The 27604-nt window shown below is 47.3% G+C and overlaps 2 protein-coding genes, 1 non-coding gene and 1 pseudogene across 5 annotated transcripts; 2 read left to right on the plus strand and 2 right to left on the minus strand.

The window, feature by feature from the left end:
* Positions 1–13687: 13687 nt before the first annotated feature.
* On the minus strand, positions 13688–14344 carry LOC147958763 (uncharacterized). Its single transcript, XM_087532293.1, has one exon. It carries the CDS (start codon positions 14342–14344, stop codon positions 13688–13690), a length of 657 nt encoding a protein of 218 aa, XP_087388419.1.
* A 1841-nt stretch (positions 14345–16185) lies between these two features.
* On the plus strand, positions 16186–22635 carry LOC125518565 (uncharacterized). Of its 3 annotated transcripts, none has more exons than XM_087535316.1 (6): positions 16186–17507; positions 17665–18297; positions 18375–18541; positions 21817–21894; positions 21973–22225; positions 22274–22635. In XM_087535316.1, the coding sequence occupies exons 1-6, from the start codon at positions 16268–16270 to the stop codon at positions 22633–22635; spliced, it is 2733 nt and encodes a 910-aa protein (XP_087391442.1). In that variant the 5' UTR covers positions 16186–16267. The 3 variants fall into 3 exon arrangements, with proteins under 3 accessions (XP_087391442.1, XP_087391443.1, XP_048539338.2); XM_087535317.1 differs by having other exon boundaries at positions 22325–22635; XM_048683381.2 differs by having other exon boundaries at positions 21973–22635.
* On the plus strand, positions 20845–20931 carry LOC125526164 (small nucleolar RNA Z161/Z228). Its single transcript, XR_007291584.1, has one exon. It is a non-coding gene; the product is annotated as a small nucleolar RNA Z161/Z228 (small nucleolar RNA).
* Positions 22636–23998: 1363 nt separating the features above from the next.
* LOC147958764 (putative B3 domain-containing protein Os03g0621600) lies at positions 23999–24473 on the minus strand (annotated as a pseudogene).
* Between the last annotated feature and the right edge of the window lie 3131 nt (positions 24474–27604).

A 27604-nucleotide genomic window follows, 5' to 3' on the forward strand; every position in this document is an offset into this window, starting at 1 on the left:
CACGAACGTCGTATTGGAGTTAGCATGAATCGCGTGGGGACTACCGGTGCGGATAACGACCTCGCGTGGCCGCATGTGCACACGCGATTTATCGGTTATTATGTGGCATGTTCAATATGTTTGCCTTTAGCAATCTCTATAACATGTCTTATTACTATAACGACATTGTTTTGCGATCGAGATTAAGTTTTCTCACACAACAATATTGATTTGCGATTGAGAAATATATTTTTTCTCGCAAAACAATCTCATTGCGAATGAGATTAATTTTCTCTCACAAAATATTAATTCACCCTGCTGAATTATCTTGCAACTTGATACAAGAACATCTCATTAAATTTGAGGTGTATATAATTCAAGTTTTTTCACTTGAACATCAAGTTTGCAACATCATTACTATTCATTTATAATAGTGGTGTATTTCTGTTGAGTACGATGTATTCCGGAATGTATGTATCTCCATGTTCGCTGCATGTCGAGATTAATACGTCTATTTGTAATTGAGATTTTCAATTTCTTGCAAATACATATGCAAAATTCTTAGTGATTTCTTCAAATTGATGTATTGGGATCCCGAGGTAGTTTGTAGAGCTACTGCTTTGCAGATTATCACCACTACTGTTTAAGCCTACATTTTGTCAATTTTGACATTATGATTGCACAACATTGTGCACTCCCATGCATTTTACTAAGTCATGACATAAGGCATTAGGAGTGAGTATCTACTGATTTCATCAGATTATACTCCCTAGTGCTGCGAGATCTACTTCATTTTGGAGATTATCTTCAAGGTGTCATGCTTAGCAATTTGAGATTCACATTAATGGTTTCAAGATAACTTCTTGAAATATCCATTAATTTTACAATATTACCATGATGGTCTTCAATTTACTAATTGTAAATTAACTATCTCTGGTAACCGATGGCTAGAGAATTTGAGGCATTCGCCCTCAATCGCCACCACTACCCTACCTGGGCATGGACATCATGATCACTCTTGTGTCTTGTGGAATAGTGTGTGCAATCCAAAACCACATGATTAACCTCTGGTCGGAATCACACCGCTAACAGAAAAAATATTGTCTTATACATCATAAGGCATTATATCGATTCAGGTCTCTGCATCTGGTTATTCTCTATTAGCAATTCCTAGGACACAACAGACCTCAAGGGCAAAGGTTTGGAGCTCACTTCAACCTTCAACCCGACATCACCAGCAGTGACGGGACCCTATGGGCACGGAGAATATGATGGTTGAATATGACTCAACTAACATGTTTGAAGACTTCGTCTAGTCTCTCAATCTCCTGAGTGGTCAACATAATTTATGTCCATTTATGATGTTCTAATAAGAACATAAGTATTGTTGTCATCAAATATTGTATATCACAATATATTGTATCAGCACTTTGTTACAAATATATTTGTATGTATTCTATATATCTGACAGTGATTTTCATATTGAGAATCTTCATGTCTATATATAGATTTCTACGGGAGTCAATCCGATGAAAAATGATATGTGCCTTGTGGACATATGCACCACAAACTCTATACTCAGGGAAGTCTAATGTATTTTAAAATCGCTAGACGCGATGAGGTATTTGTTGGCTCAACTCGAGTCATATTTACTATCCCTGTGGGTACCCGAGTAACATCGGGATGCTTTATTGCTTCCCAAGTTTAACTCGTACCCTACTAAACTATAGAGGTATCCGTCAAAATAGTTTCCATAGCGAAACTTATGATGACAACAGAGAGAAATATCTTCTCTTTACCATATGCAGTGGATATGGCAAGCACATTCTCTATGTATCATCGGCATTGCACTACACATACTACAAAACCCGTAGCACATGTTGTGTACGAGATAGTTTTCCAGAGTGTCTTTTGCATGACAAACTTGGCATTCCTGCTTTGGTCATCATTGACATTGGGTTGAAACCGAAACTATCAACAATTCCACTGGTTTATGATTGTTATGATGCTAAATTCTAATAACATTTGGATTTTATGTGCACTACAAGTGACACAGGGAAGCTAATTTTAAGGCTCGCACACCTTAAAGTCTATGCTGAACCACTCAGACTCCTTGAATGCATCAAGTCGAGGTAAGTGGCTCTTCCCAGCCATTGAGTAGACTATTCAGGTATCCATGGTTCTAAAAGACATATCTACATGATGGTCTTAAGTGTGTGCTTTATTCACACGAAACCATTGGCCATTATCCTGACATCGATTTCAAGCAAATTGAATGGATAACATTGCAGAATTCTCCTAGAGGGCCATCTCTATGGCTTTTGGATTGAAATTTAGCAATTTGTCCTAATGTCTAGACTCAAAATGGTTTGGTAGAATCCTATCCAAAGAGTTAAGCTCATTGCATTATCTTTACTTTGGAATTGCAACTTACCAACTTTACGTTGGAGTCATGCAGTTTTACACGCTCATGACAGAACTGCATAATATTATTCCCCACTATCTTTGATATGTGGATATCTACCAAGTATTTCCTATCTGCGGTAATTCGGTTGCATACCGATATTACCACCCGGCATACATCATTGGCCCCTCAACATATAGTTGGGATCTATGTGAGGAATAATTGTATTTCCGTCAATACCTCAAGCCCCTCACATGGGGAGTTATTCAAGGCCAGTATGTTGATTCAATGAGGAACATTTCCAGGCATTAGGGGGAGTAAAGAATGCCAGGAAATTAGTGGAATGTTCAACACATTTTCTGCCTCAAATCCACATACTCAAAGATCTGAACCATGCGTTCAGAAGATTTGCATCACATTGCAAATAACCTGCCAGATTCATTTACTGACTATAAAGGTGTCACACAATCCTATAATCCTGCAAAAATATGCCTGAAAGAGTGATGGTACATTAGGATTCAGCTTCCCGCAAGCAAGGATATCAAGGCCTGTGAACCAGTAAATGCAAGTCAACTTCACGTTGAGAGACACCTAATGGGTAGTATACACCCAATGGACGGGAAACCTCCACCAACCCAGGTCATAGTGCACACAATGACCAGGACATCGGAATACCCGACTCGATCGCATTGGGAAATCGCGAGCAGTCACCATGGGTAACGATATTTCCATCAAGTCTATATTGATATATAGATTCTAGAGAATCATATAGCCGGAAGTCTATAATTGTCGACATATATTTCTCAACTAGATTACAAAAACCTTTCAAATGATTCAGATCCAAAGACCATGGCCATGGCAAAGTGTGAACAACACTCGGACTGAACTCAAGCAAAGGGTATAATCTAGGTAGAAATGATCTTGCTCAATAGTGGGAAGGTATTCATAAGCAATACCTACACCAGTTTTCTTCTGGAAACGGAATTGAGAACAATGAGGTGGTGAAACATAGAGCAAGTATTGTAGCATAAGGGTTCACGCAGATACCCAACTATTCTCCACGGGTGGAATCTCTTTCCGATAACTTATATCATTGGCAGTACAAAATCATCTATCTCTGCAGTTGATAGATGTAGTGATTACATATCCATGTGCATCACTAGATTCAGACATATATGATTGATTCCCGATGGAATCTCAATTCTGAATCGAAATACAAAATGCAACATACATTGTGTAAAATCAGTAAGTCACCATACGAAATATCGTTGTCGATACATTCGGTACAACCGACTTAGTGAGTTCCTTTCCACAAGGATTACTCCTACGATGATGATTATCCATGTTTGTGTGTCTGCAATGACGACACATGTAATCATCTAAATGACGGAGTTTAAAATGAAGGATCTGGGTAAACCAAAACACTGCTCGTTACTACAACTTGAGCACCTTCATTCATACATTATGGTACACCATGTTGTCTATATCCAAAACATATTGGAGAAACTCATTATGGACAAATCTTATCCATCCATAACTCTCATGGTAATTCATTCTCTAGATGTAGAGAAAGATCTATTTAGACCAAGAGATGATGGAAATGAGATATTGGGACTCAATGTTCCATAATGCCATTGGATCCACCAAACACAATTGGTTGGTACTCAAGAATATCTTTCGATATCTCCAAGGCATCAAACATCTTGTCCTGGTTTTTAGTTTCACAGGAATGTGAACTCCGATATCATTGGATACATCGATCAAATCCCACTATGTCGGATCGTAGACAAGCTTAGTGTTCCTATTAGGTGTGGTAGCCATCTCATGGAGAGTCTTTGAAACAGACCTCATGGCTACATCCATCAACCATTATCTCAAGATAATGTTTCTTGTGTTGTCTGGATGCAAACAGGTTACTAATAAGCAATATCTTGATATTGCATATCTTGCAAGTCGAATCATGCAACTGATTTGTTCACCAAGTCTCTACCAACTTTTACATTCCAGAAACATGTTCATGGAATTGGTATCTGACGGCTTTGGAATTTGCAAGAATCAGGGGGAGTATCTTCCTGAATTGTTCCTGTTTAATGCATCATATTATACTCTTTTTCCCTTCATGAGTTTACTATACAGGTTCTCATAAAGGTTTTTAATGAGGTAATATGAACATGAGATCATATGTCATACTTTATGTTTTCCCCACCGGGTTTTTTGGGAAAGTATATACGACATATTTATTGTTCTCTAAACTCTATGAGTTTTCTCGTATTGAGTTAAAAGAGACAATAACCATTATATGTTGCATCATTTTCTCCTTATTTTTCCCACTGGGTTTGAAGGAGTTTAGCAACATATCAAACAGTATACTCCTCACATTTTTCCCATAGGGTTTTTGGAGGAGACTTTTTCAAGATGATGATATTACATGGACAAGTGTAGATTAGGGGGAGTGTTAAAGCTCAATTAACTTGTGTTAATTATGGGGGAATCTCCCCTTGTACCAACCGCAGCCAGTTTGCGTTGGCAACTGTCGCGTCCGTTCCTGACATCTCTCCCGAACGGATGCCTCTTCGATGCATCGCTTCTGCCTGTATAAATACCTACAATCATCTAATGAAAGGACACTCATTCACTTTTACATCTGTGCCGAGGCTCTCTCGATTGTTCTTTTGTTTCCCTTTCAACACTCACATCTAAAAGAATTCAGATATTGCCCCTCTCTCACGGGGGTGAGGTGTACAAGTAGGTCTACCTTAAAATCTACCGTTGCAGAAAAAAATATACATCCGAAGACTCCAGGAACCAAGTCCAAATAATCGATCAAAGGAGAAAAAAAGTGCACAAATACAACGTTTGGAAACTTCAACACCCCCACACTAACAACATCATCGCAGACACACCAGGGAAGCTGGTGTGTGGTCGATCTCAGGCGCTTGTTCGTGGTTAACCTCGAACATTGGTCCGGCCTCCGGGTTTCATTCAGGATACTCCGAGCCCCTCACCGAGAGACTCTGGACACAGGGTCAGAGAAACCCTCAGACACTACGGAGTCCTACTGCACATATGAAGACTCCTAGTTCCACACATCCAATATAAATCCGATTATGTTGTACGTTTTGGTCTGACTTTTGTGGCGACAAAAGGATAAAGTTGAGCAATGAGCGCCTCCCTTTTCTTTCGGCATCCATTGTAATTAGTGTGGCTACCCCATGACTCAAGGTGATTACACAACATCACAAAAACATAGGAAAGTTAAAATATTTTTTTGGAAAGCCACCGCCTAAATTCCTTTTACTTTTCGAGGGGGGAGGGGGCGTCAATGCCCTGGAACATTTGGCACTGAAACATGTTCATACACTTAGCGCGCACACACACATTAGTGAATTAATTGTTGGATGTTAATTATAAGAATCCATTTAGAGACCTAGATGTCCATTCAAGACTATAACTACAATTGCATGTGCTATAGAAAATGCGGTATTAATGAGAATTAATACACAATACCCTCCTCCAACTACAAACCACTCTTTTTTGTCCTTAAGCTATGAAAGTGACCAAATCGGTTCCTAAACTATTCGGGTGGCTCATCTTATTCTTCTGCCCATGTGGCGGTAAACGTAGCCTACCAACTGGGTAGGTGAAGGTCTTAGCACATGTTGTGGACTGAATTTCCTATTAATTTGATCGTGATTCATTAACAAACACCTCTTATATACAAGGGTATTTTAGTTTCGTTTTTTGCTTGTGCAAAATGTTTTGTGAAAATCCCTTGTCACGAATCAGCATGCCACGTGTCTAATCATATGATCAAGTTGATGAAAATATGCCCGTCCAGGGCCTGGCTAGGCCACGGCGGTGGTGTCTAGCGTTCTGCGGGAGCTTCACGCGTGGTGGTCGCCTCGGGTTGATTTCCAAGACTGTGGTGGCGTCATCCTTCATCCCTTCGGCGCTGTGGTGGCCACCCTATGGCAACTGGAGGATAGATCTGCGCCGTGGGTTTGGAGGACCGCCTAGATCCGTTCTTTTTTATTGAGATGGAACACAGCGATTCCATAAATCACACAGGCACAGCAAGAGAGCTGGCCAGATACACCAATACATCGTCAGGGACACCATCGGTCCACAGCTGCCTAGCGTCTGTTCGCTTAGAGCCTACGGCTGCTAGTGCATGTGCTAGTTTATTACAGCCCCTGGGAGCATACATAAATTCAACAGAATTAAAGTTCAACCGAGCAAATACGTACTCCTCCTCCTCCACCAAAAATCTAGGGTTTGTGCCTCTCGCCGGCTCGCTGCAGGTCTGCCTCATCTCCGGTGGCCCTAGGGCCATGGAGGCGAGGTGGATCCTCGTAAGGGCCGGCAAGAGGGCTCCGTTGTTAGTCGTTCCTTTCATATTTGTTAGGGTTTCTGTCCTGCTCAGGAAGACGAAATGGCGGCGGCTCCCTGAAGATGGAATAAAGGTCTCCCCGCCTAGCCCCCGTTCCAGTGGTGCGTCTAGCATCGTTGGTGGGCGTGTGGAGGTGTGTCTCTAGCGGATCTATCCTCAGTGGATTTGCTCGGATCTGGTTGTTTTTCTTCTATGTTCGCGTGTCTTCGGATTGGATCCTTTCGATCTACGTTATCCTTCATCGGCGGCGGTTGCTGTTCTGGCGCGCTGGTTCTATGGGGCCTTAGCACGACGACTTCCCGACTGTCTACTACAACAAGTCGTGCCCGACTCCGGCGAGGGAGGGGCGATGACAGCGGCGCGCCTTCGGCTCGCTTCAGTGCTTGTAGTCATCGCTAGGTGGTCTACGGACCTAGATGTAATTTTTATTATTTTTGGTGTTCGTTGTACTGTCATGATTGAATATGAATATATTGGAAGTTTTTCGCAAAAAAAAAGTTCAACGAGCAAAAGACCGGATATCTTTTAAAAGAACACCTTCAGGAGCAAAGTTGTACTCCGTACTCTGCAAAGCTTTCACCAAAGATTGGCAATCAGACTCCACTTGGATAGCCGTCATTCCCCAAGAGGATGCTGCGTGAATTGCTTCCCAGGCAGCAGTCGCCTCGGCCTGGAAAGCACTGGCCACATGCTGAAGCTTGCCAGCCCCTGATCCCCTTATGTCGCCACTGTTGTCCCTGGCCACGAATCCCCAACCGCCACACCCAGTAGAGACATTGAACGCCCCGTACACATTAATTTTCATCAAGTCACCGAGCGGTTTCTGCCAGAAACGGTGTTCCTTGGGTTGTGACTGGGATTTGTGATTACTGCATAGTTGTAGTGATTCAGCAGCCCAAAGCCTAGCGGACACTGCAGTCCTCTCCACTGTGTCTGAAGACTCCCTAGCGTTAATTTTATTGCGGCAGTCCCACCACCTCCACAGCATACATGTAACAAGCACCCGTTGATCTTCAGGTAGATCCAGCACTGCCTGTATTACTTCCTTTGCATCAGTGCAAGCACACAACTTTTCACGAATCTCATCCAGCTCGAGACAACGCCACAGCTTTTTAACCTGTTTGCATCTCAGGAACAAGTGAGCCCCATCTTCATCTACCCTTCTACAACATACACAGAGTGTTTCACATTCAACCCTCTCCTTTTCAGAGCTAGCTTCAAAGGTAGACTGTTGTGTGCTAATCTCCACATGAACTGTTGGATCTTTGGTTGGCAGGGGATGTCCCAAATTTTCTTCCATGGGAAACAGAGTTGTTGACCTGAGATTGACGACGAGGCTGAGGTAGCATCTCTTGCTTTGACGTACAGTTTGTATGCAGATTTTACTGAGAATTGGCCTTTACTATCAGGGAACCATGCATAGAAATCTTCAAACTCTTCTCGGATTGGCGTCGCAAGGATGACCTTGGCATCTGCGTCAGCAAAGATATTCCTGACCAGCTCCCTATCCCAGTTTGCGGTTTTTGGATTAATGAGTTCACATACCCGAGTAAGAAGGCACCTTCTTCTTAGCGTGATGGGAAATCTCTGGCCCTCCCTATTCAGCCACGGATCCTTCCAGATATTGACCTCAGTCCCATCACCAATTCTGCATATTAGGCCCTCCTTTAATAGATGCACACCCTTCATGATACTCCTCCAAGTATATGAGATACCAGGTGCTGGTGCAGCCTCAAGAATTGATGTAGATGGAAAATAACGTGCTTTAAGAACTTGTGCATAAAGGGAGGTTGGGTTCTAGAGGAGCCGCCACGCCTGTCTTGCAAGCATAGCAATGTTGAACCCATATAGATCTCAGAATCCAAGGCCCCCATCCTTCTTCGGCTTTGTCAGAGTCTCCCAACTCAACCAATGCATAGTGTTTTGCTTCTCCTGCTTTGCCCACCAAAATCTGCATATCATGCTCCCCATCTGCTCGCATAAGGATTTAGTGAGGTCAAAACATGACATGGCAAAAGTAGGGATTGCTTGATCACAAGCTTTAATTAGGACGTCCTTCCCCATCTTAGACAACAATCTCTCAATCCAACCTTGGATTCTTTTCCAGATTCGTTCCTTGAGATACTGAAAGGTTTTTGCTCTATCTTGTCCCACATAAACAGGTAACCCCAAATACCTTTCGGATCTAGCCTCCGTATTGATATGTACCTCAGCCAGGACACTTTGCTTCCTCTCCCTCCTTGTGTTTTTGCTGAACATGACCGATGACTTATCGTAATTAACAATTTGTCCCGAGCACACCTCATACAGATGTAGTATACTTTGCAGATGCCTGGCACTTTCGCTTGTAGCTTTAATCAGTACCAGTGAGTCGTCTGCAAACAATAGGTGGTTGAAACTTGGGGCTGCATTGCAAATACGTATACCAGTCAGAGTTCCATTCACTTCTGCCCTATTCAGTAAGGAGGAGAACCCCTCCGCGCAAATGAGAAAGAGGTACGGTGAGAGGGGGTCACCTTGACGGAGGCCGCATTGGGGCAGCACCACATCCGTACACTCTCCATTCATTTTGAATCTGTATGACACCGTGGACACACAAAGCATGATCCGTTTGACCCATGTCTCCTCGAAGCCAAGTTTATACATCATCTTTTCCAGAAAATCCCATTCCACCCTATCATAGGCTTTACTCATGTCCAACTTCACTGCAGCAAACCCTTCCTTTCCTCTTCTCTTTCTCTGCATATAGTGTGTACATTCATAAGCAAGCAAAATATTATCCGTGATCAATCGGCCCGGAACAAAGGCACTTTGGTTAAGTGAGATAATGTCTGGAAGGATTTGTTTCAACCGATTTGCAAGTACCTTAGAGACCAACTTATAAACAACATTGCAGAGGCTGATTGGTCTCATGTCTTTCATGCATTCCGGATTTTGCACCTTAGGAATCAGCACAACACAAGTCTCATTCCACCCCTCGGGCATCGGTCCCCCATTCAGCACCTCAAGCACTTCTGCGACCAGTTTTTCTCCTACAATGTCCCAGTATTTTTTGTAGAACACCGATGGCATACCATCGGGTCCAGGGGCCTTCAGGTCACCAATACTTTGGAGAGCCTCAAACACTTCCTTCTCAGAGAAGGGCTCATTCAAAACCTCATTCATTTGTGGGGTAACACGTGCATCAACCTGACTCATCATCTCCTCCATTCTTGTTGCTGTGTGGGACGTAAACAGATTAAGGAAATAGCTAGTCACGACTTCCTTCATGGCCTCCTTCTCCTCCACTACAGTACCATCTTGTCTCCTCAATTTCTTAATGTGGTTTTTCTTCTTTCTATCCGAGGCTGCTGCATGGAAAAACTTCGTATTTCGGTCGCCTCCCTTCATCCAATGGACATGTGCCCGCTGTCTCTAATATAACTCTCTCCGATCCTCGAGCCTCCCCAGTTTAAATCTAAGTAGTTCCTCCCTCTGAACCTGCTCTGCACTAATGCTGCTCCTTCGACACTTCTCCAACTCCTTCTTTGTTTTGCTAATTCTTTTCTCCAAGTCCCCCAAAATATTTCTACTCCAGTCCACTAATTCAACCATGACTCCTTTAACAGCTGCTGCCACCCCTTTTCCTTCCAACTGCACTCCCTTCTTCCAAGCATTTTCTACCATTGCCCTACAGTCCTCTTCCTCCAGCCACTTCGCCTCAAACCTCGGCGTAGAGCTCCGAGTCGTGCCTTGCTGTCTCTTAACTCCTCCTTGTGTGTCAATGATGATTGGTCTGTGGTCCGAGTGTCGAGGATCTCCGTTAGTGACCTTAAAAGCAGAAAATCGGTTGCACCATGATTGTGTAGCCACTGCTCTGTCAATCCGCTCCTTTATGTAATTAACTGCAGTATGGCTATGATTCCGCCATGTAAATGCATCTCCTATGAAGCCCAAGTCTCCAAGTTCACACGCCTCAAGTGTAGCTTTAAACTTGTCCATGCAATTCTATGATCTAGGTGCCCCCCCTTCCTTCTCCCATGGGTGTAAAACCTCATTGAAGTCTCCTGAGCAAAGCCACGGTTTGTTGTTTTGTACCTTCAGGTTGCTCATAAGACGCCAAGTTTTATCCTTATCATCATGTTTTGGCTCCCCATACATCCCTGTGAATCGCCACACAAACCCGTCCTCCTCCGTGATCTCCGAATCGATGTGATATCTAGACATGAAGCCCACCACTCTCAAGTTCACCTCATTCTTCCAGAATAAAGCCAAACCTCCACTCTGACCTTCACACTCCTTAACCATCATATTCGTAAGGCCCAACTTCCACCGCAGCCACTCCAGCCTACTACGTACCAATTTCGTCTCCGACAAAAAGAGTACGTCGGGGTCCTCCTTCTCCCGGATATCCAGGAGTCCTCGAATTGCCGGGCCATTCCCCAAACCCCGGCAATTCCATGTGATGATTCTCATTTCTGCTCGCAGGACTGACTCGGCAGTCCCGCATTCAAAACGGTGTGTACTCCCTCCATTTCTTGGGTACTTGCTTCGTTCGCTTTGATTTTGTTCGGTGACCCCTGGCTGTCCACTTCCATCTCCTCCCCCTCCTCTTTTTTTTTCTATTATTACTCCACATGTTTTGCCTTCCACACTCTCCCTGGGTTTTCTCTTGAACTTCCCATTCCTCCCTCTTGGTTCAGCCCTTGGGCTGTTTACAATATTTCCTACCCCATCTTCCTCTTTGTTCCCTGGCACACTGCGGTTTTCATTCGACCCATTCCCAACACCCACTATCACACCACCACCACCCCTTACTGCCGTCTCTGTAATGTTTTCCATCCCAGCCAGGCTTGGATCGTTGGCGTCCCCCTTCCCAAAATCAAGTTGTTTTTTATTCTTCTCTCCCACTGCAGTGTCATTAGCCCCCTTAGCAGTTGGACCAATCTTAAGTGGACTCGTGACCTCCTCCCCATCATCATTCTTCTTCTTACCCCCATCGGTTGTGCAAGTTGGTGGTTTCCTCCACGGTGGTGCATCACTCCTGCTCTTTCCCTCACTATTCGACCAACCCTTCTTCCTTCCCGAGCTGCCTCCACTCGTCTCCCTCGGTCCACCCCGGACCATGTAATATGATTGAGGCTTCTCTGGGGCATATTTCATCCATCTCCCGAATTCAGCAGCTTGTCCCCTTTTGAGTTTTGTTTTACAGTCCTTATCTAAATGCCCCAGCCTACCACATGTGTAGCAGAAGTCTGGCAAAAACTCGTACTCAAAACGGCACCATATTCTTTCATCTTCCTTTCTCTTCTTCTTCCTCCCACCCGTTTCGTCTTCCTTTTCCCTCTCTTCCTCCTCCTTCCCTCCCTCCTCCTCCATTGCCCCATCATCCACTGGATCAATATCCAGAAAGATTCCTCGCATAAGTGGCTCAGCAATTCTGATTCGCACCTTCACTCTCAGGCACTACCCCAACGCCGAGCCATCCTCACCCGAATCCACTTCTACCAATTCCCCTATCTCATCTGCTAGATCCTCCCCCATTTCCTTACACATCATTCCCAAAGGAACATTAAAAATACGGACCCATATTGGAACTGTTTCAAACACATATTCATCTAGTGTCTTCCTAGGGTCGAAATCCTCCATCACCAGAAGCTCCTTGCCGAAGGTCCATGGCCCGTTCTCGAGCGCCTTTCGTTTCCCTGCCTCCTGATGGAACATAAACAGAAATCGGTTCTCCCCCATCTCCTTGACCTCCAGTCTCTTCATCGGGCACCACACTCGCCCCAGCGCAATCGCCATTCCTTCTGCATACCCCGGCCTGTCCGAGATCAGCTTCCCCATCGCCTTTGGCACACTTCCCTCCCTCGCCGTCACCCTCTTCCAGCCCACCTTGACTCCCCTCCTCTCTGCCTCGGACAGGTTCATCTTCTTCAACATTCCTTCGACTCCCTCCATGCTACCCCCCAGCCTCCAAACGCCCGTGCGTCACCGGAGAAACAAAAAAACTAGGGATTTGGTGGAAGTACGACCGCGTGCCCCAGACTCACACGGAAGGCCTCTGGTGGAGATGGGTTGGGATCTATGCGGACGAGAGAGGGAGGTTGGGTCACTGGCCTCCGAAGCTGCCGAAGGCGGCTAGGACGAGATGGATCTGCCGCCGCCGGGTAGGGGGACGAGGAGGCGAACCCTAGGTCGCCACAAGAAGCGCCAGACAGGAGACCAAGCTGTCACACACGGGACGGACGGTTTGGCACCTAGATCCATTCTTGGCGAGCTCTGGTGAGGGCACGACGTGAGTTAGGCCAACTTCACCTCACGTCCCCAAACGAACGTCCAGTTTGGATGGATTTTGTCTCTTTGGAGCGGCAATGGGTTCGCTCATGTCCCCTTCAGTTGGGTCCTGGGTGCGCCTAACGCGCGGCCGCACCCCAAATCATGTCCGGAGTGGACGTGATTAAAAGAAACTGAAAAACTAAAATAAAGCAAACGTCCAGTTTGGCATAATTAACTTAAAAATAAATAAAAACGCCGCCCGCGCGCTCCTGCCGTGCCCGTCGATGCCGTGGCTGTCGCCGTCTTCGGTGGCCGCCGGTGTCGTCATCATCGCTGACGAGGTCGACATAGTCCGGCGGCGTCCAGAGGTGGGACGGCGGTTCGTGGTACTCGGTGGCGGGCCGGAAGGCGGGAGGTGCCTGCACCACCTCCTCCCATGGCGACGCCTCCTGCTCCGGTGACCGCGGCGGCGTGGGGCACCAGTTCACGCCACCCACGGCGTCGGCCATCTCCGGAGCCGTGCACGACCAGCTCCATTGCTGGCCCACCAGGCTCGGGTGGAACGCGGCCACCAGCTCCTCCCCCATCACCTCCTCCGCCCTTACCATCTGCAGCTCGGGGAAGGCGACGTCGCCGGCCAAAAAGAGAGCCACCGTCTACTCGAGGCCCCGCCATTGGCGCTCATCATGCGTGTTCATGGAGTCCTCCATGACACGTTGCATGAGCTGGGCCTCCTCCTCCACTGTCATGCGAGGAGGTGGAGGTGGCGATGGAGATGGGGAAGGCGACGACGTGGGTGTGAGGCCGCGCACCCGCGTACTCCCGCGCACCTCCCGCCGCGGCCACCGCGGCCCCGACGACGTGCCGGCGAAGTAAGAGGCACGCCGCACGTCGTGCTCGTCCCTTAGCCACGTGTCCCAGAGCACGGAGTCGGGGGCGTACCTATCGTCGTAGTAGAGGTCACCGGGGAGGAGGCGGCGGCGGCGCACGATCTCGTCGTGGCGCGCACGGTTGCCCGTCGGGACCGGCGGGATCGGGACCTGGTCGGCGGAGAGGTGCCAATTGTTGGGGAGGTGGACGTCGCTCCACGGGATCGGCGTCATCGTCTCCCAATAGGGCCGGCATACATCCGCGTTGATGTACTGCCGGTTGCGCTCGCCGGCGGCCCTAGGGCCGATGGTGAATGGGGCAGGCGCGGGGGCCCGACGCGGTGGCGATGCGGCCTCCTCTTTCACGGAGCCGCGGCGGCGTCCCGAGGAGGAGCCAGCCTCGCGGTCGTGCTTCCCCTTGCGGCCGTGGTTCCATAGCCCCATTGCGGCGAGGCAGCCGGCCGGCGAGTTCGAGGACAGGGAGAGGCTAGGGTTTGGGGGTGTCGGGTTTCGAGGAGGCAGCGGGTTGCAATGGGGAGTGTGGGCGACGACCGGTCCACGGCTTCCTCATTTAAAAAGGACGGTGACCGTTCGCCTGGGCGGATGACAGGTGGGGCCAACCGCGTGTGCGCATTAATGTCAAGCGGTGGGAGGTAGGTGGCCGCCTGCCACGCGGCCCCGACGTGGACGAGCGCCGCCTCCATTTGCTGTCCGCCGCGACCCAAACCCGGCGCATGTTTGCACTCGAAATGAGTCGGCCGGACACAAAACGGACCAGATGGGTCCAGGCCGTCGCGCGCTGGGCCGTCCGGTTTGTCCCTTTTACCCCAAACGGACGGGTCCGGACAGGATAGGGTCGCGCGGCGGAGTTAGTCTTATGAGGTCGTGAAGGTGGGGCTCAGTGGTAAACGCTTCAGTGGTGGCGTGTGCCTTGCTCTGCCAGTGTCGTCGCAGGCGTGCTTGGGCTGTGGAGGTGCGGGTGGCCTCTGGGCGAGCTAGGCACTTTGTTGACGTGGTGCGATGGAGAGGCATCGAGCAGCTTGCTCCTTGTTCGGTTCACGTGGCCTTCCACTGGCATGTGGCACGTATCGGTGGTTTAGCCTTCTCCTAAGAGGCTCATCAAGGTGGAGGGTCTCTAGGCTATAGGTGAAAGCTTTGGTTGAGAGGGGTGGGTACCGGCGACGAAGGCGTTGATACGTCTTCAACGTATTTATAAATTTTGATTGTTCCATGCTATTATATATTTGTTTTTGATGTTTTATATGCATTATTATGCCATTTTATATTATTTTTGAGACTAACCTATTAACCTAGAGCCCAGTGTCAGCTCCTGTTTTTCCCTTGTTTTAGAGTTTCGCAGAAAAGGAATATCAAACGGAGTCCAAACGAAATGAAACTTTCGCGATGATTTTTCTTGGACCAAAAGACATCCAGAAGACTTGGTGTACATGTCAGGGAAGCCATGAGGCACCCACAAGGACGGAGGGTGCGCCCAGGGAGTAGGGCGTCCCCCCCACCCTTGTGGGCCCCTCGTGACTCTGCCGACCTATTTCTTCCGCCTATGTATTCTCAAATATTCCAAAACCTATCAAGAGAGCCTTGAAAACACTTGTGCTAGTCTATTACTAAAAACTGTAACGTTCGTCATTTACAAAAATTTCTTAAAAATGTTCAGAAATATAAAAAAGTGTTTATATTTTTTCATAAAATGCTCACAAACATATTAGAAAATATTCTCAAATTTTCAAAAATTCCATGTATTTTTTTAAGAAATATATTTTTAATAAACAAATAAATCTCGTGTTTTCCTGGAAAACCAAAATAAAAACCCACTGAAAACTAATAAAATAGAAAAAAAAACCTCAAAAAAAGGAAAAACAAACTCACTGGAAACAACTCGCTACCGAGCCTTACACTACATGGGCCGGCCGCCCCGAGCGTTCGAGGATCTGTTGCGACCGATCTGTCAAAAAGGTCTGTCTCGCTCCTTCGGTTCTTCCCCTCGCTCAATCTGTCTCCCTCGTGCCGCCGCCTCGCTAGGGTTCGGCTCCACCGTCGCCGCCGCGCACCGCGACCGCCTGCCACCGCGGCCGCCTGCCGCCGAGCGCCTCGACCGCCTGCCGCCGCGCACCTCGACCGCCTGCCGCCGCCGCCACCACCGCCATCCCGACGCTTCCCACCTTCGGCCTTTTCCACGATGCTCCGTCTCCGGCCGTCTACCCTGACTCCCAGGCAGCCATAGTCCGAGCTCATCTACCCTGATTCCCTGACATCGACCCCCGAGCTTCTTTCCCGTCAATTCCCAGGGCTAGGCCATTCGCCGCCTTCCACGATCCATATCTTCATCGGCACCCTTTCACTTCCGTCATGGCAATGCAAGACCATCCTTCTCCGTGTGGCCACCACCCCCAAATCCTCTTGGATAAAAAATGTTTAGTGGGCGAGTTGAAAAATTCCACTACCGCAAAATCCAAGAATAGCAAAGGGGTTCACTTGGAGGTTTCTTTTGAAGCAGTTGACCCTCCAGCCATCTCACTGTGCCTGGTCAGCTGCGTTGATCAGACCGGGGATCGCTTGACAGCACCGCCTCGTATACTTGGTGTAACTGGAGGCTTTGTACTGCTGGCTATCACCTTCTCGGACAGTGTCAACCGTTACTTGTTCATCGACTATTTTGTTTACAAAGCAGGGCCCGATTTCGCCTCTCTTCATCTTCTTGCAAGGCCATACCCGTCTTCTTTTTCGCCAAACATGGCTGCCATCTTGCCTGTTAGTGATAACAGTGAAGACTTTGCTGTCATTTTCCCACATGTTGAATATTTCAGACTTGAGTCTCGCAAACATTACACACTCCACATATATCGATCTGACACGAATGATTGGCACTCTCAGGTTGCTTGTGTCGCTGAGGATAATGAGACAAGGAATGCCAGGGATAAGCTATTGCTTCATAATACCATGAGCGTGGCATATGCAGAAAAGGGTATCATAGGTTGGATTGATCTCTGGTGGGGAATTCTCTTATGCAATGTTTTGGATGAAAAGCCTACCATCCGTTTTGTTCCGTTGCCAGTTCCGGAACCGTGTGATACGTCTGAGTTCCATTTGATGTTTGAGAATCTCACTCCAAGACCACACCGTCATGTGACGATATTCAATGATTTGATCAAGTGTGTTGAGTTAGATTTTCATGTGCAAGATGCTTTCTTCAACATGAAGCGAGCAAAGGATTATGGCTGGATGGCTAAAACATGGACTAGATCAATTTATTCAGATGTTTGGTGTGATGGCTTGACGATTGATACGTCTGAGATATCTTTCACCGACTCAAGTTTGCCGAATTTGTTGCCTGGGATGTTTGATGAGGAAAACAATTTGACTTGGAAGAAATTGACTAGTGCTGGTCCTACATTAAGCTTGCTTGATGACAATGTTATTTACATTATGGCGAACGAGAGTATGTGCCATCCGACAGCATATGTACTTACTGTGGACACCAAAAGTTTGAAGCTCGAGTCTGGTGCGCAGTGTGCTCCTCAAAAGACGGCGTGGTTCGAACCAACATATGAACCGTGTGTTCTTTTTAGCTCTTTTGGCACGACTTCAGGTACTCGTCCCTAATAAATTTACGGAGTTAACAAAAAATTGTAATAACCGGAAAAGCACTAGTTAATATGGTAGTCTGATAACACATGTAATTAGTTGCTTTTTTGTTGATGAAAACATTACTGTTGCCTTACATTATGCTTTGCATTTTTTTGCAGAGTTGGTTAAAGAATTTGAAACCAAAGGGACAATATTTGAAATCAAGGAAGGGCCGGTGCTCTCGGTGGTGTCGAAGCGTCTCCGTGTGCTGCGGAAGAAGCAGAATCGCATCGCGCAGATGGAGGAGTCCGTCGCTGCCGGCAAGATGCTTAACCAGGAGCAGAAGGAGCTCATGCACTCCAAGCCCGTCATCGCCGCGCTCATTGACGAGCTTGAGCGCCTCCGCGTACCACTCTCCACTGCTCTCACCAACGAGCTCTCCACCGTCCCTGCACCTGCTGCCGGTTCCTCATCCTTTGGCTCCGATTTGTCCATCCAGGACCTCCTCGCGCTCATCTACTTCGGCTCCCTTTTTTATGTCAAGTCACCGAACGAGTTCATCGCCACCATGGTTGCACGCAAGAACGAACGGAGCAGCTGCATCACCCACGGCTACGTATGGGATGATACCGTGGACCTGCTCGTGGAGAACGACCTTGACGCAGTGTCTGCTGTGGCGGCCCTTGCCGCGGCTCGCCCTTCTTCCGCAGATGGTGTCTCCCACCATGACGCACTCCAGGCCTGTGCCCATCATGCCCGCCTATGGCTAACCCGTGCTGATGCGCCGATCCACCCTGGCTCCTCTGTTACATGTGAGGGTTGATATAGGTTTGTAATTTGGTTTGATTTGAGGTGATTGCTGATTGAAATTTGTGGCCTTTTGCTGTAGATGCTGCGGTGAGGTCCAAGTTAGACAGGATCATGGCATCAGACTACTACACAGCACCTGCAGCTGCTGGGAACCATGGAGCTGAAGGTCTGCAGGCACAGATGAGCATGACCGACTCACCAGAGGCACCATCACTCAAGGAGACCCTAGCTGCTGAAAATCACAAGGTGAAAAAGCAAATTGCACTCCTTAGTAATTTAATAGTATATGCTTAGCATGGTGAAGTGATCATTGCCCTGAAACTTTGTTCTAATCTTTGTCAATGATTGATCTGCTGTAGTGCACAGTGCTCCTAGTATTATTATTATCATCATTGTTGCTGCTGCTGGTGCTTTTTGTGCTGATTATAGCTTTAATTGGAAAACTGTAAGGTCGATCCATTTGGGGTGTATATTATGCTGTTTCATATGGATGTTGTGCGCCGTTGCTTAGATATAACAGACAGTGCCTGTGCATTGGTGTTCTGGAAAAAACGCTGAAAATAATAACTTAAAAACTATGATCTTTGTATAATATTATGTGTAGTGCTACCACTATCTAGGTACAGGATGGTCTCTATTCTGATGGGTCTTCGCAGTTTGCAAACATAGTAATTGAGTTTTTGTTGTATTAAAGATTATAAATATCACGCGCTAGAATTCATCATATTGCAGTCATGCAATAACATGATTGTTTATTGTACATTTGTTCCTTTTTTACTTTGTTGGCCATTACTTAAAATGCTGGTTGAAAAGAACAGCAATCCCAATCCCTGATATCAAAACATTCTGAAAAGGATACACATGTAAATTCTCTTGTATTTTATTACGTTTGTAAATTTAACGGAAAAAGCTGGCATTTCTGCAGCATGAGTGGAGAAACCAAGTTTAGCGCTCTGACAATATTTGTACCCATTGTGTAAAACAAGTTTGGAGGCGGCCTCTCTGCATTGCAGTGTGCAGGGGTAAGGCTTGCCTCGTATAATCCTTCCCCAGGCCCCACCTGGCGTAGGAGCTTCTAGCACTGGGTCTCCTTTTTTTCTGTACAAGTTTTGCGCCTCTAAAGATTACATTTTAGAGCCCAGATTTGTTTCTTTTGCTCAGGCGCAAAAAAGTGTTTGTTTTTCCAAGAAAACCTACTGGAATCTGAATGGTTCAAACATTTGCATGTGTAATTTTACCTGAATTTTTGACACTCAGAATTATTTATTTACCGTCCACTGAAGGAGCACATGCTCCTGGGACCTGGGGACCATTTTACTCCTATCTGTCATTCTTCTTGTTGCTTATCTACTTTATGATTACAAGTCTAGGACTTGTGACCAACATTACTTTGATAACACAACTTAATAGTTGTATATTCTTTGGGTCTGGTAATATATGTTCGTTGGCATCCTAGCTGTGTACTTCGATATTATTGCTAGATTACTTTTCTGAGTTGCAGATTCTCTTTCATAACTATAGATCATTCGTAATCTTTGTTAAGTCCCGAGGGATCTTCTTTGACTTCCATTTGAGGAATTCTTATTATTTTTAGCCGCAATCTCCTAGGCGCATTGCAATGCTGCTAGTTGCAGAATCTATAGCCCTATTGTTCTTGCCAGTTTTGCAGTTCGTTGCGCAAGCTTGCTTGTTGAGATAGTATGTAATTATTTACTCAGCATTAATATGACATGGGTAAAGCTCCAGCCTCTAGGGCTCATCATAAAATCACTTGCAATTTAAATATGTATAGAAGTTATAGTGTTGCTCTTTTGTGTGTGCTAACACTAAAGGTAGTGTCATTTTCCTAAATTGCAAAATGGGATTTCTAACCTAAGAGTTCACGTTCACAGTTCTCCATTCTTTATAACAACATTGTGATATTTTTAGTAACAATTTTATGCTGGCATCGCTTCTGCATTGATTTCCCTAGATTTAAACCTGTGTGTACGTGTACAGTTCTTTATGCTTTTAAAACTAAAAATCATGGTATATTCACTGTAAATCGTCCAAGCATCACCTACTGCATGTTGCCTCAGACATTATATTTAGAAACTGTACAATGTCCATCTCCACCTTTTAGTATTATGATTATTGGAACAAAAGCTAGACAGCACTGTCATCACCTTACTACACCTTTGGTAATATCACAGTTCTTTGGTGTAGAGTACTATTAAAATGCACCTACATACTCCCTCCGTCCGGAAATACTTGTCATCAAGATGAATAAAAGGGGATGTATCTAGATGTATTTTAGTTCTAGATACACCCCTTTTTATCCATTTTGATGACAAGTATTTCCGGACGGAGGGAGTACATACCTATGATAAAGCACTGAGGTGGGGTACACATTTGAAATGATGCATTAATAATTAAGTAGTTCTCCTGGATAAATTGTGTTGTCTTGCATTTTCCAAACAGCCAATCATGAACTTGGGTTATCGTTTAACTTTTGTGGTGTTTTCCCATTGTTTTGGGTTGCTGGGAATTCAAGTACTGTTTTTATTTTGTGCCATATGATGAGAGACCTTATCCAACTCACAGCGGTCGTCTGGACACTTAGTGTGTAATGGTGCATACATATTTCGCTGATGGCATTTCAGTTTTTTATGCATAAAGGATTTGATTTCCCGGAGAGCATTGTGTTAATGCAAGTTTTAGAATAACCCGAACTCCTGAAACTTTTGCCTCGGTCTTCACTGAAGATTTTTGGCGTTATTTGCTGGTGGCTTCCCTGTGAGCCATGCCCATGCTAGTGTCTTGGTAGTTGGTGTAGATTGATATAGAGAAGAAAATGTAGGTACATGTAATTGTTATTCTTGATGAGAGGGTCACATTTCCTAGAGGACTATATGGTTCCTCCTGGTTAGCCGTAGTCTGATTCCAAACTCAATGCCCTTAACTTACTCGACTGGACTCCTTGCCTCTGTAGGGTCAGTCGTATAATAAGTAAATATATCTCAAGCAGGACAGCAGTTGCACTTTGCTAGGAGGCTAAGCTGCCAGCTATAGTATTTTCTTTTCAGGGATGCCTTTTTTAATTGCGCTGGATGCAAATAATCAACCACTATATCCAGAAAGCAAAAGCACTACTAATTTTCTGATACTAGCATATGTGATCAGTCATGACTATGAATGTTCACCTAAAGCACTACCATGTACGAAGTGTTTTCTGCAGATGAGATTAAAACAAGATATCTTGCTAGATTTATTATTTTGGTTACTGTGAAGTGTTTCTACTGTTGCTTAGTCGTGTTGGCTTGGTTATTCATTTTGTGTTTGTTCTAACACCCAGAAGCTGAGCTATGATAGACTGAAAAATGGTACACATTTTGTAATTATTAGATGAGTGTTTATATTTAAAATTTACACGGTTTTAATTGGGGACATTTTGAGGGGTCAAGTATTTTGTTTGTTGACCTCTGAAAGTAGAAATGATTAAAGCTTATATTGATCTTGTTGGTATGTTTACTTGTTGACAGGACGACGAGGAAGATTCCTCGCATGCCACAGAAATCGACAATGATCATCAGTCTAATGCAGCCGATGTGCAAAATGTGGTAATGACTGGATGACCTGTGGAGTGTTTTTCTGTGTATATAATATATATCTGGCTGATACTAACATGCCAACTTCAGGATGGTAAAACCCTGGTGAACCCTCGTGTGGAATATCGCGTGGCTGAGGCAGAGCAGGAGAAATTTGATGTGAAAGAACAAGATCAGATGTATGCCGAGCCAAAAAAGCGACAGTTTCAGCACCCTCGGCAATCTTGTCAGAACCAGCAAGGTGGTGATCGTGGCTGGAGGGGGGCCTACCCTAATGGCCGCAGCGGGCATGGAGGCGGCCGTGGCATGGGCAGCAGATACGAGAATGGGCGTGGAGGTGGTGGTGGTGGCGGCCGTGGCATGAGCAGTGGATACGAGAATGGGCGTGGAGGTGGTGGTGGTGGCTGTGGCATGGGCAGCGGATACGAAAATGGGTGTGGAGGTGGTGGTGGATACCAGAATGACCGGGGTTGTGGTGGCGGATACCAGAATGACCGGGATGGTGGTGGCAGCAGCGGGTATCAGAACAGCCGGGGTGGTGGTGGCGGGTACCAGAACAGCCGGGGTGGTGGTGGCGGTGGCGGGTACCAGAACAGCCGGGGTGGTGGTGGCAGCGGCGGGTACCAGAATAGCCGGGGTGGTGGTGGTGGCGGCGGGTACTACAACAACGACGATGGGTACTACCAGCCGAGGAACTTGAACAACAGGGGCAGGGGCGCAGGGAGGTGGCCACGCGGACACCGAGAGGATTGAGGCAATGGCATATGTGGAAGTCTGGGAGGTCAGGAGAGGGAAGGGGCAATGTGGAAGTCTGGGAGCCATTTTGTTATTATAGAACTACGGAGTATGTAATAACCTAGCCTGTGGGTATGTCGCAATCCAGTCCCTCCCCATCTGCGAGTTTTTTTGTTGCTCCAATGAGTGCATAATGGTTGGTTGGTAAATGTGGAATCTCGTTGAAAGTAGCTTCAGGTCATACATGTGTTGCTTCTTTTTCTGGCTGTGTGAGTTGTCATATATTTCCGGTTGGTTTATTATTTTTGTTAGATGTCTTTCTACGTCATTCCTGTTCATTTTCCAGTGTTTGTGTTTGTGTTACCTTTGTTTGTTCTGGCCTGTATCGTAGCTCTTCAAAAAAAGAAAAAAAATACTGTTTGTTTCGGTGAATGCTGATCGAGATTTTGGCTTTGTCTTTAATAATCCTGATAAGTGTCACCGTAGCCGATTATGCATAGTTGTGGCTAGGTCTTGCATGCGCAGGAGCGCAACTGAACACAAAAAAATGTTTTTACGTGAGGTCTACTTGCATGGTTTGTTTACCGTTGGGAAGATTCTGGGAGGACTTTGTCAGGCAACTGACCATTTCCGGTTTCTTGCAAGTTCTCCAGCTACTCCGATCGATGCTGGAGAGCTTGCTGGCGGGACGCTTGTCGTCCCTCGCCGAATGGGCACACATGGTGGCCGGGAAAGAGACGCCAACAGGGGAACACCCTATCCAATGGTTGCATGGTGGCTGGCCGAAAATTGGGTCGGCTGCCGTTGGCTTTTCCTTATGCATGCAATCAAAGGGATAGACCAGTACCACTCTTCCATCGGTATTGTCTTAGAGAGATTAAAATCTTTGTTAGTTTAAACTTTTTCTTTTTTAAGATTGTTTTTTGCCCAAGGGGCTGTAATACTGTAGCTGATTCTCTAGGAGCGTGTTTGGTTGATGTAGCCAATAGTAGGTGCATTGCATAGCCTTCTCAACTCAGTCTGGCTATATAAATGCAGCCTCAAATGCGTCATCTGCATGTTGTTTGGTTGCCTGCATGGGCAGAACCACACTGCTGGTGTTCGGTTGCCTGCATGTTAGTGGACAAACCCAAGGCATGGTGTTTGGTTGTATGCAACATTTGGTGTGTGGTAACCTCTTTGGCTAGTTGGTGATGTTACCAGCACACTTCGGCACAACCATGTAGCACACATCATAAACAGAGCAGAGTATAAAAAGAGGATCAACTACTTAAGAGCATATTTCTGATAAGCAGTACCACACTTCATAACAGTTCTATGCATAAACCATAAACATAAACAGTTCAAAGCAGACTCGATAGTACTTAGGGAGGCCCCGACCCTACTCCTTGGCGGCGAAGGCTTCGCCGTGCTTCCCGCACTTGTTGACGACCTCAATGCAATCGTCGTCGAAGATGGTGACCTTGAGGGTGTTTGGAGTGAGGAGCTTGAACCTCACCATGTAGCCGATCTTGATCTGATGAACGGCTGCGTAGGTGGCCCAACCCTGATCCAGGGTCACCCTGCCGTTCATCAGCTTCACCGTCACCTTCCAGGAGCAGCCGGTGTTGTTCCTGAGCTTGAACTCCGTCGGCACCGCGACGAAGTGCTTGGTGAAGTCCAGGGGCATGGGGATGCACTCAAGCTTCGGTGCAAGGATGACCTTGCAGAAGTGAGTTGGGCCATCCTCCTGATGGTAGTGGCCGTAGTTGCGGCGCTTGTTGCTGGGGGGGCTCCTCCATGCCCTCATCGTCGCCACCCTCAGGCGTCTTCGGGTCTTCCTCGGCGGTGGGCGGCAGCACAACCTCGTCGGGCATTAGGTGAAGGGGTTGCTTGCCCTTGTTGTCAACGGTCGGGAGCACCTCCGTGCCCATCTCATTGCTCTCCTCGATCTGCACACAATTCATGGAGTCAGGCACAGCACAGATTTCATGGCTTATTGAAGAGCATGTAGTTAAAACGGCATGACTGTCACTCTTCTCCTCCTCTCCATCGCCCCTATATTTACTCGCCCTGCCCACCACTACTTACCCACCCCCTCTCTTCTCTAACTGTCAACCTTCCTCCTCCCCATCGCCATGAGCTCTAGCTCCAGCTCCAAAGCCAACCCCTTCCCTTGGGGTATTGGCTGGAGGGCCTTCTTCCTCGGGTGGTCGGCTGGTGACCGCACCAAGTTCGAGAACACCATGGAGGTGTGCTCGAACTTCGGCTCCATGCCTGACATGCAGAAGGAATCTAATGCAGTGTTCATGAAGGCCATTGCAGAAGAGCTGAAGACGTTGATTCCTGACCCAGCGAAGGGCGCGATGGTAGTTGACATCATTCGCTGGGCCATGAATCAGGCCGTCTCCGACGACGGTAAACAGAGGAAGAAGTGGTGCAAGTACAAGAACTACTGGGCTCCTAATGACCGCCGTGCCACAGTGTACTAGGAGACGGCTATCGCGCCGCCGGCGGTCATCGGTGGGGAGCCTAAGGAGGAAGAAGAAGCGATGCAGATGCCAGCAAGGGCGCCGGAGCCAGGCCGTCGTACCTGGCAGATCGACCTCGACTCCGCCGAGGACGACGACGATGACCCGCCGGCCCGCACGGCGATGAAGAAGAAGATGAAGGCCAGCAGCTCGACCCACCGCTCCGCACGCCGGTGACGGCCGCTGCGGTGAGCCGGTGTCCGTTGTGTACCCCCTATCCCCCAATCCCCCTTCTGCATCCGCATCTACCTCTATTCCGATCTTGCATATATGAACTCGTATGAACTGGTATGAACTAGTATGAACTACCCCTATGCTTATCTACCTCTATTCCCCATTCCCCTCCGCCGTGGATCGAATCTATCGCCGGATCGAACGGGAAAAAGTTTTGCATGTCGAACAAAGAGAAGTGCTTACCGCCATTGCCGCGGGCCAACTGCTGATCCGCTCGCCGGTGATGGAGTCCGGTGGTCTTCTTGCTCTGCTCCGATCCGCCGCCGCCGGTGAGAGTTGGGAGAGTGGGGAAGAGTGGGGAGAGGGAGCGGTGAGGGGCGGTGAGGCTAATAACTGCCGGCGCTTCGGCAAGCAACGTGGCTTCTCGAGCGTGGCCGCGCACGTGCAGCCGTCGCCGCCCACGTGCACCGCTCGGGCATGGCCTTGGAGAAACTGCCGATTCATGCGTTCCCAGGGAGCCAGGCCCAGGAGTGCTTTAAGGTTCGTGTCATGCAGGCCGAACAGTGAAAGTAGGCAACCAATCGACCCGTTTTCGTCCCGCACGAGCCAGGCCGGGCCTCATGCAGGCTACCAAACACGCCCTAGCTGCTCACGGTGCATGTATGAGCCATGCATCCTCAGCCTTGTGGCCGGATGGGGCTCCAGACTTTGTTCATGCGTTAATTGCCAGCAATTTGACTAGCCGTTCTGGTTAATGGAATAAAGAGTATTCCGGCTCAAAAAAATTAAAAAAGCTCCAAAGCGGAAACGCCTCCTCATCTCGAATCTTGCTTTTTTTAAACACAGTACAGACGCAAGTGCTCATACTATTATAACACACACACATACATCCTATCCCTATGAGCATCTCTGAGAGATCGAGCCGGCATATCATCTTGAGATTTTATGAATAAGTCACCGTAGGATAAGTGTGAGCACCAGGACTTGAACCCTGGTGGGCTGGGGATACCACTGTCCACATAACCATCCAACTACAGGTTGGTTCGTGTCTCGAATCTTGTTAGAGCAATCGCTCCTTGTTGTATGCATAGGAATAGCGGAAATTCAACATGGGTCATATTACCATATGGTATCATTATCCGAGCCGTTGGTCCACATAGGGATCAGTGAACACAGGCGTATTGCATGATGCATTTCTTTTTCATTGCATCAATATTCAATGCGCCAGTGCTTCTTGCCGGTTGTCCATTAATGTTGTGGCCCACAATGGTGTTCTAACGATGCTACTTTCTACTTTTTCTGGACCGGAGCTTGTGGCACATGGTCTGCTCCATACTAAGGCCTACTCCAACGCATGACCCAAACAGACGTCTGTTTTGTCTGGATTTCGTCCGTTTGAGGGTGACAATTGGGTCGTATCCACCCGGATTTGAGTTTGCGTCGGCAGGACGCCCAACGAGCGGTCGCATCTTCGACGCATCTTGTCCCCGTGCATGCAAACATGAGAAACCAAGGATTTAAGTCGCAGCCACGGTTCGCACTAGTTCACGTCGGCCGACAACACAGCCAGCGGCCTATAGTCTCATGCCGCAACACAGCCAGCCTTTAAAAAGTACATGTTTCACGCCGGCAACAAAGCCAGCGGCCGACACACCAGCCAGCCTTAAGAAAGGACCGCCATCGCGGCCAGCGTGGCCGAGGTCTCACCTAGTTCAGGCCGTCACGGGCTAACATCTCCTTCTGCCGGTTCATGAACCAAGCCTTCCTCTCTAGTGACATGTTGTTCTTGTTGACGCTCATCAACACTAGTGCCATCTCCTTGGCTTTTGTGCCGGCATTGGTGGCCTCGATCTCTAGCTTCTTGAGTTGAGCGGCCTCCTCTATGTCGAGCTTCCTCTTCTTCACGGCCTCCTCCATGTCAAGATTCTTCGTTTGAAGATCTAGGTATATCTTCATTTGCTCCTCCTTCCCTTTGCACCTGCTCTCCTCCCGCACTTCCTTTTGGCTCATCATGTTCTCCGAATTTCCTTGCAAGGCTATAGAAGACACATCACGCTTCTCGTCGGCCTTTGAGCTTGTCTTGCCCCTCGACCTCTTGAGCACGTCTCCCTCATCAGCCATGGCCGCCTTCTCTCCTATATTCTTCTTAAGAGCATTGTATTGGTCCTTGAACTTGGGGCAATCTTTGATGAGCACCCAACAATGCCCAACATGAGGAGGGTGTGCGCCTTGGAGACGGTGGACTCCTTGTCGTCAAGGTCGGCCTGGTGCTGCAACGCACGCCGCAGGGAACACTTGGCGGC

This window comes from Triticum urartu, chromosome 7A, assembly GCF_056163025.1.
Source record: "Triticum urartu cultivar PI428250 chromosome 7A, HENAU_Tu73, whole genome shotgun sequence".
NCBI classification, from domain to species: domain Eukaryota; kingdom Viridiplantae; phylum Streptophyta; class Magnoliopsida; order Poales; family Poaceae; genus Triticum; species Triticum urartu.

Excerpts from the sequence above, each read along its gene's own strand:
- LOC147958763 (XM_087532293.1), bottom strand. The coding sequence starts at position 14,344 with ATGGGGCTATGGAACCACGGCCGCAAGGGGAAGCACGACCGCGAGGCT.
- LOC125518565 (XM_048683381.2), top strand. The coding sequence starts at position 16,268 with ATGGCAATGCAAGACCATCCTTCTCCGTGTGGCCACCACCCCCAAATC. Across the intron at positions 17,508-17,664 it reads CTCTTTTGGCACGACTTCAG|AGTTGGTTAAAGAATTTGAA; the intron begins GTACTCGTCCCT and ends ATTTTTTTGCAG. Across the intron at positions 18,298-18,374 it reads CCCTGGCTCCTCTGTTACAT|ATGCTGCGGTGAGGTCCAAG; the intron begins GTGAGGGTTGAT and ends CTTTTGCTGTAG.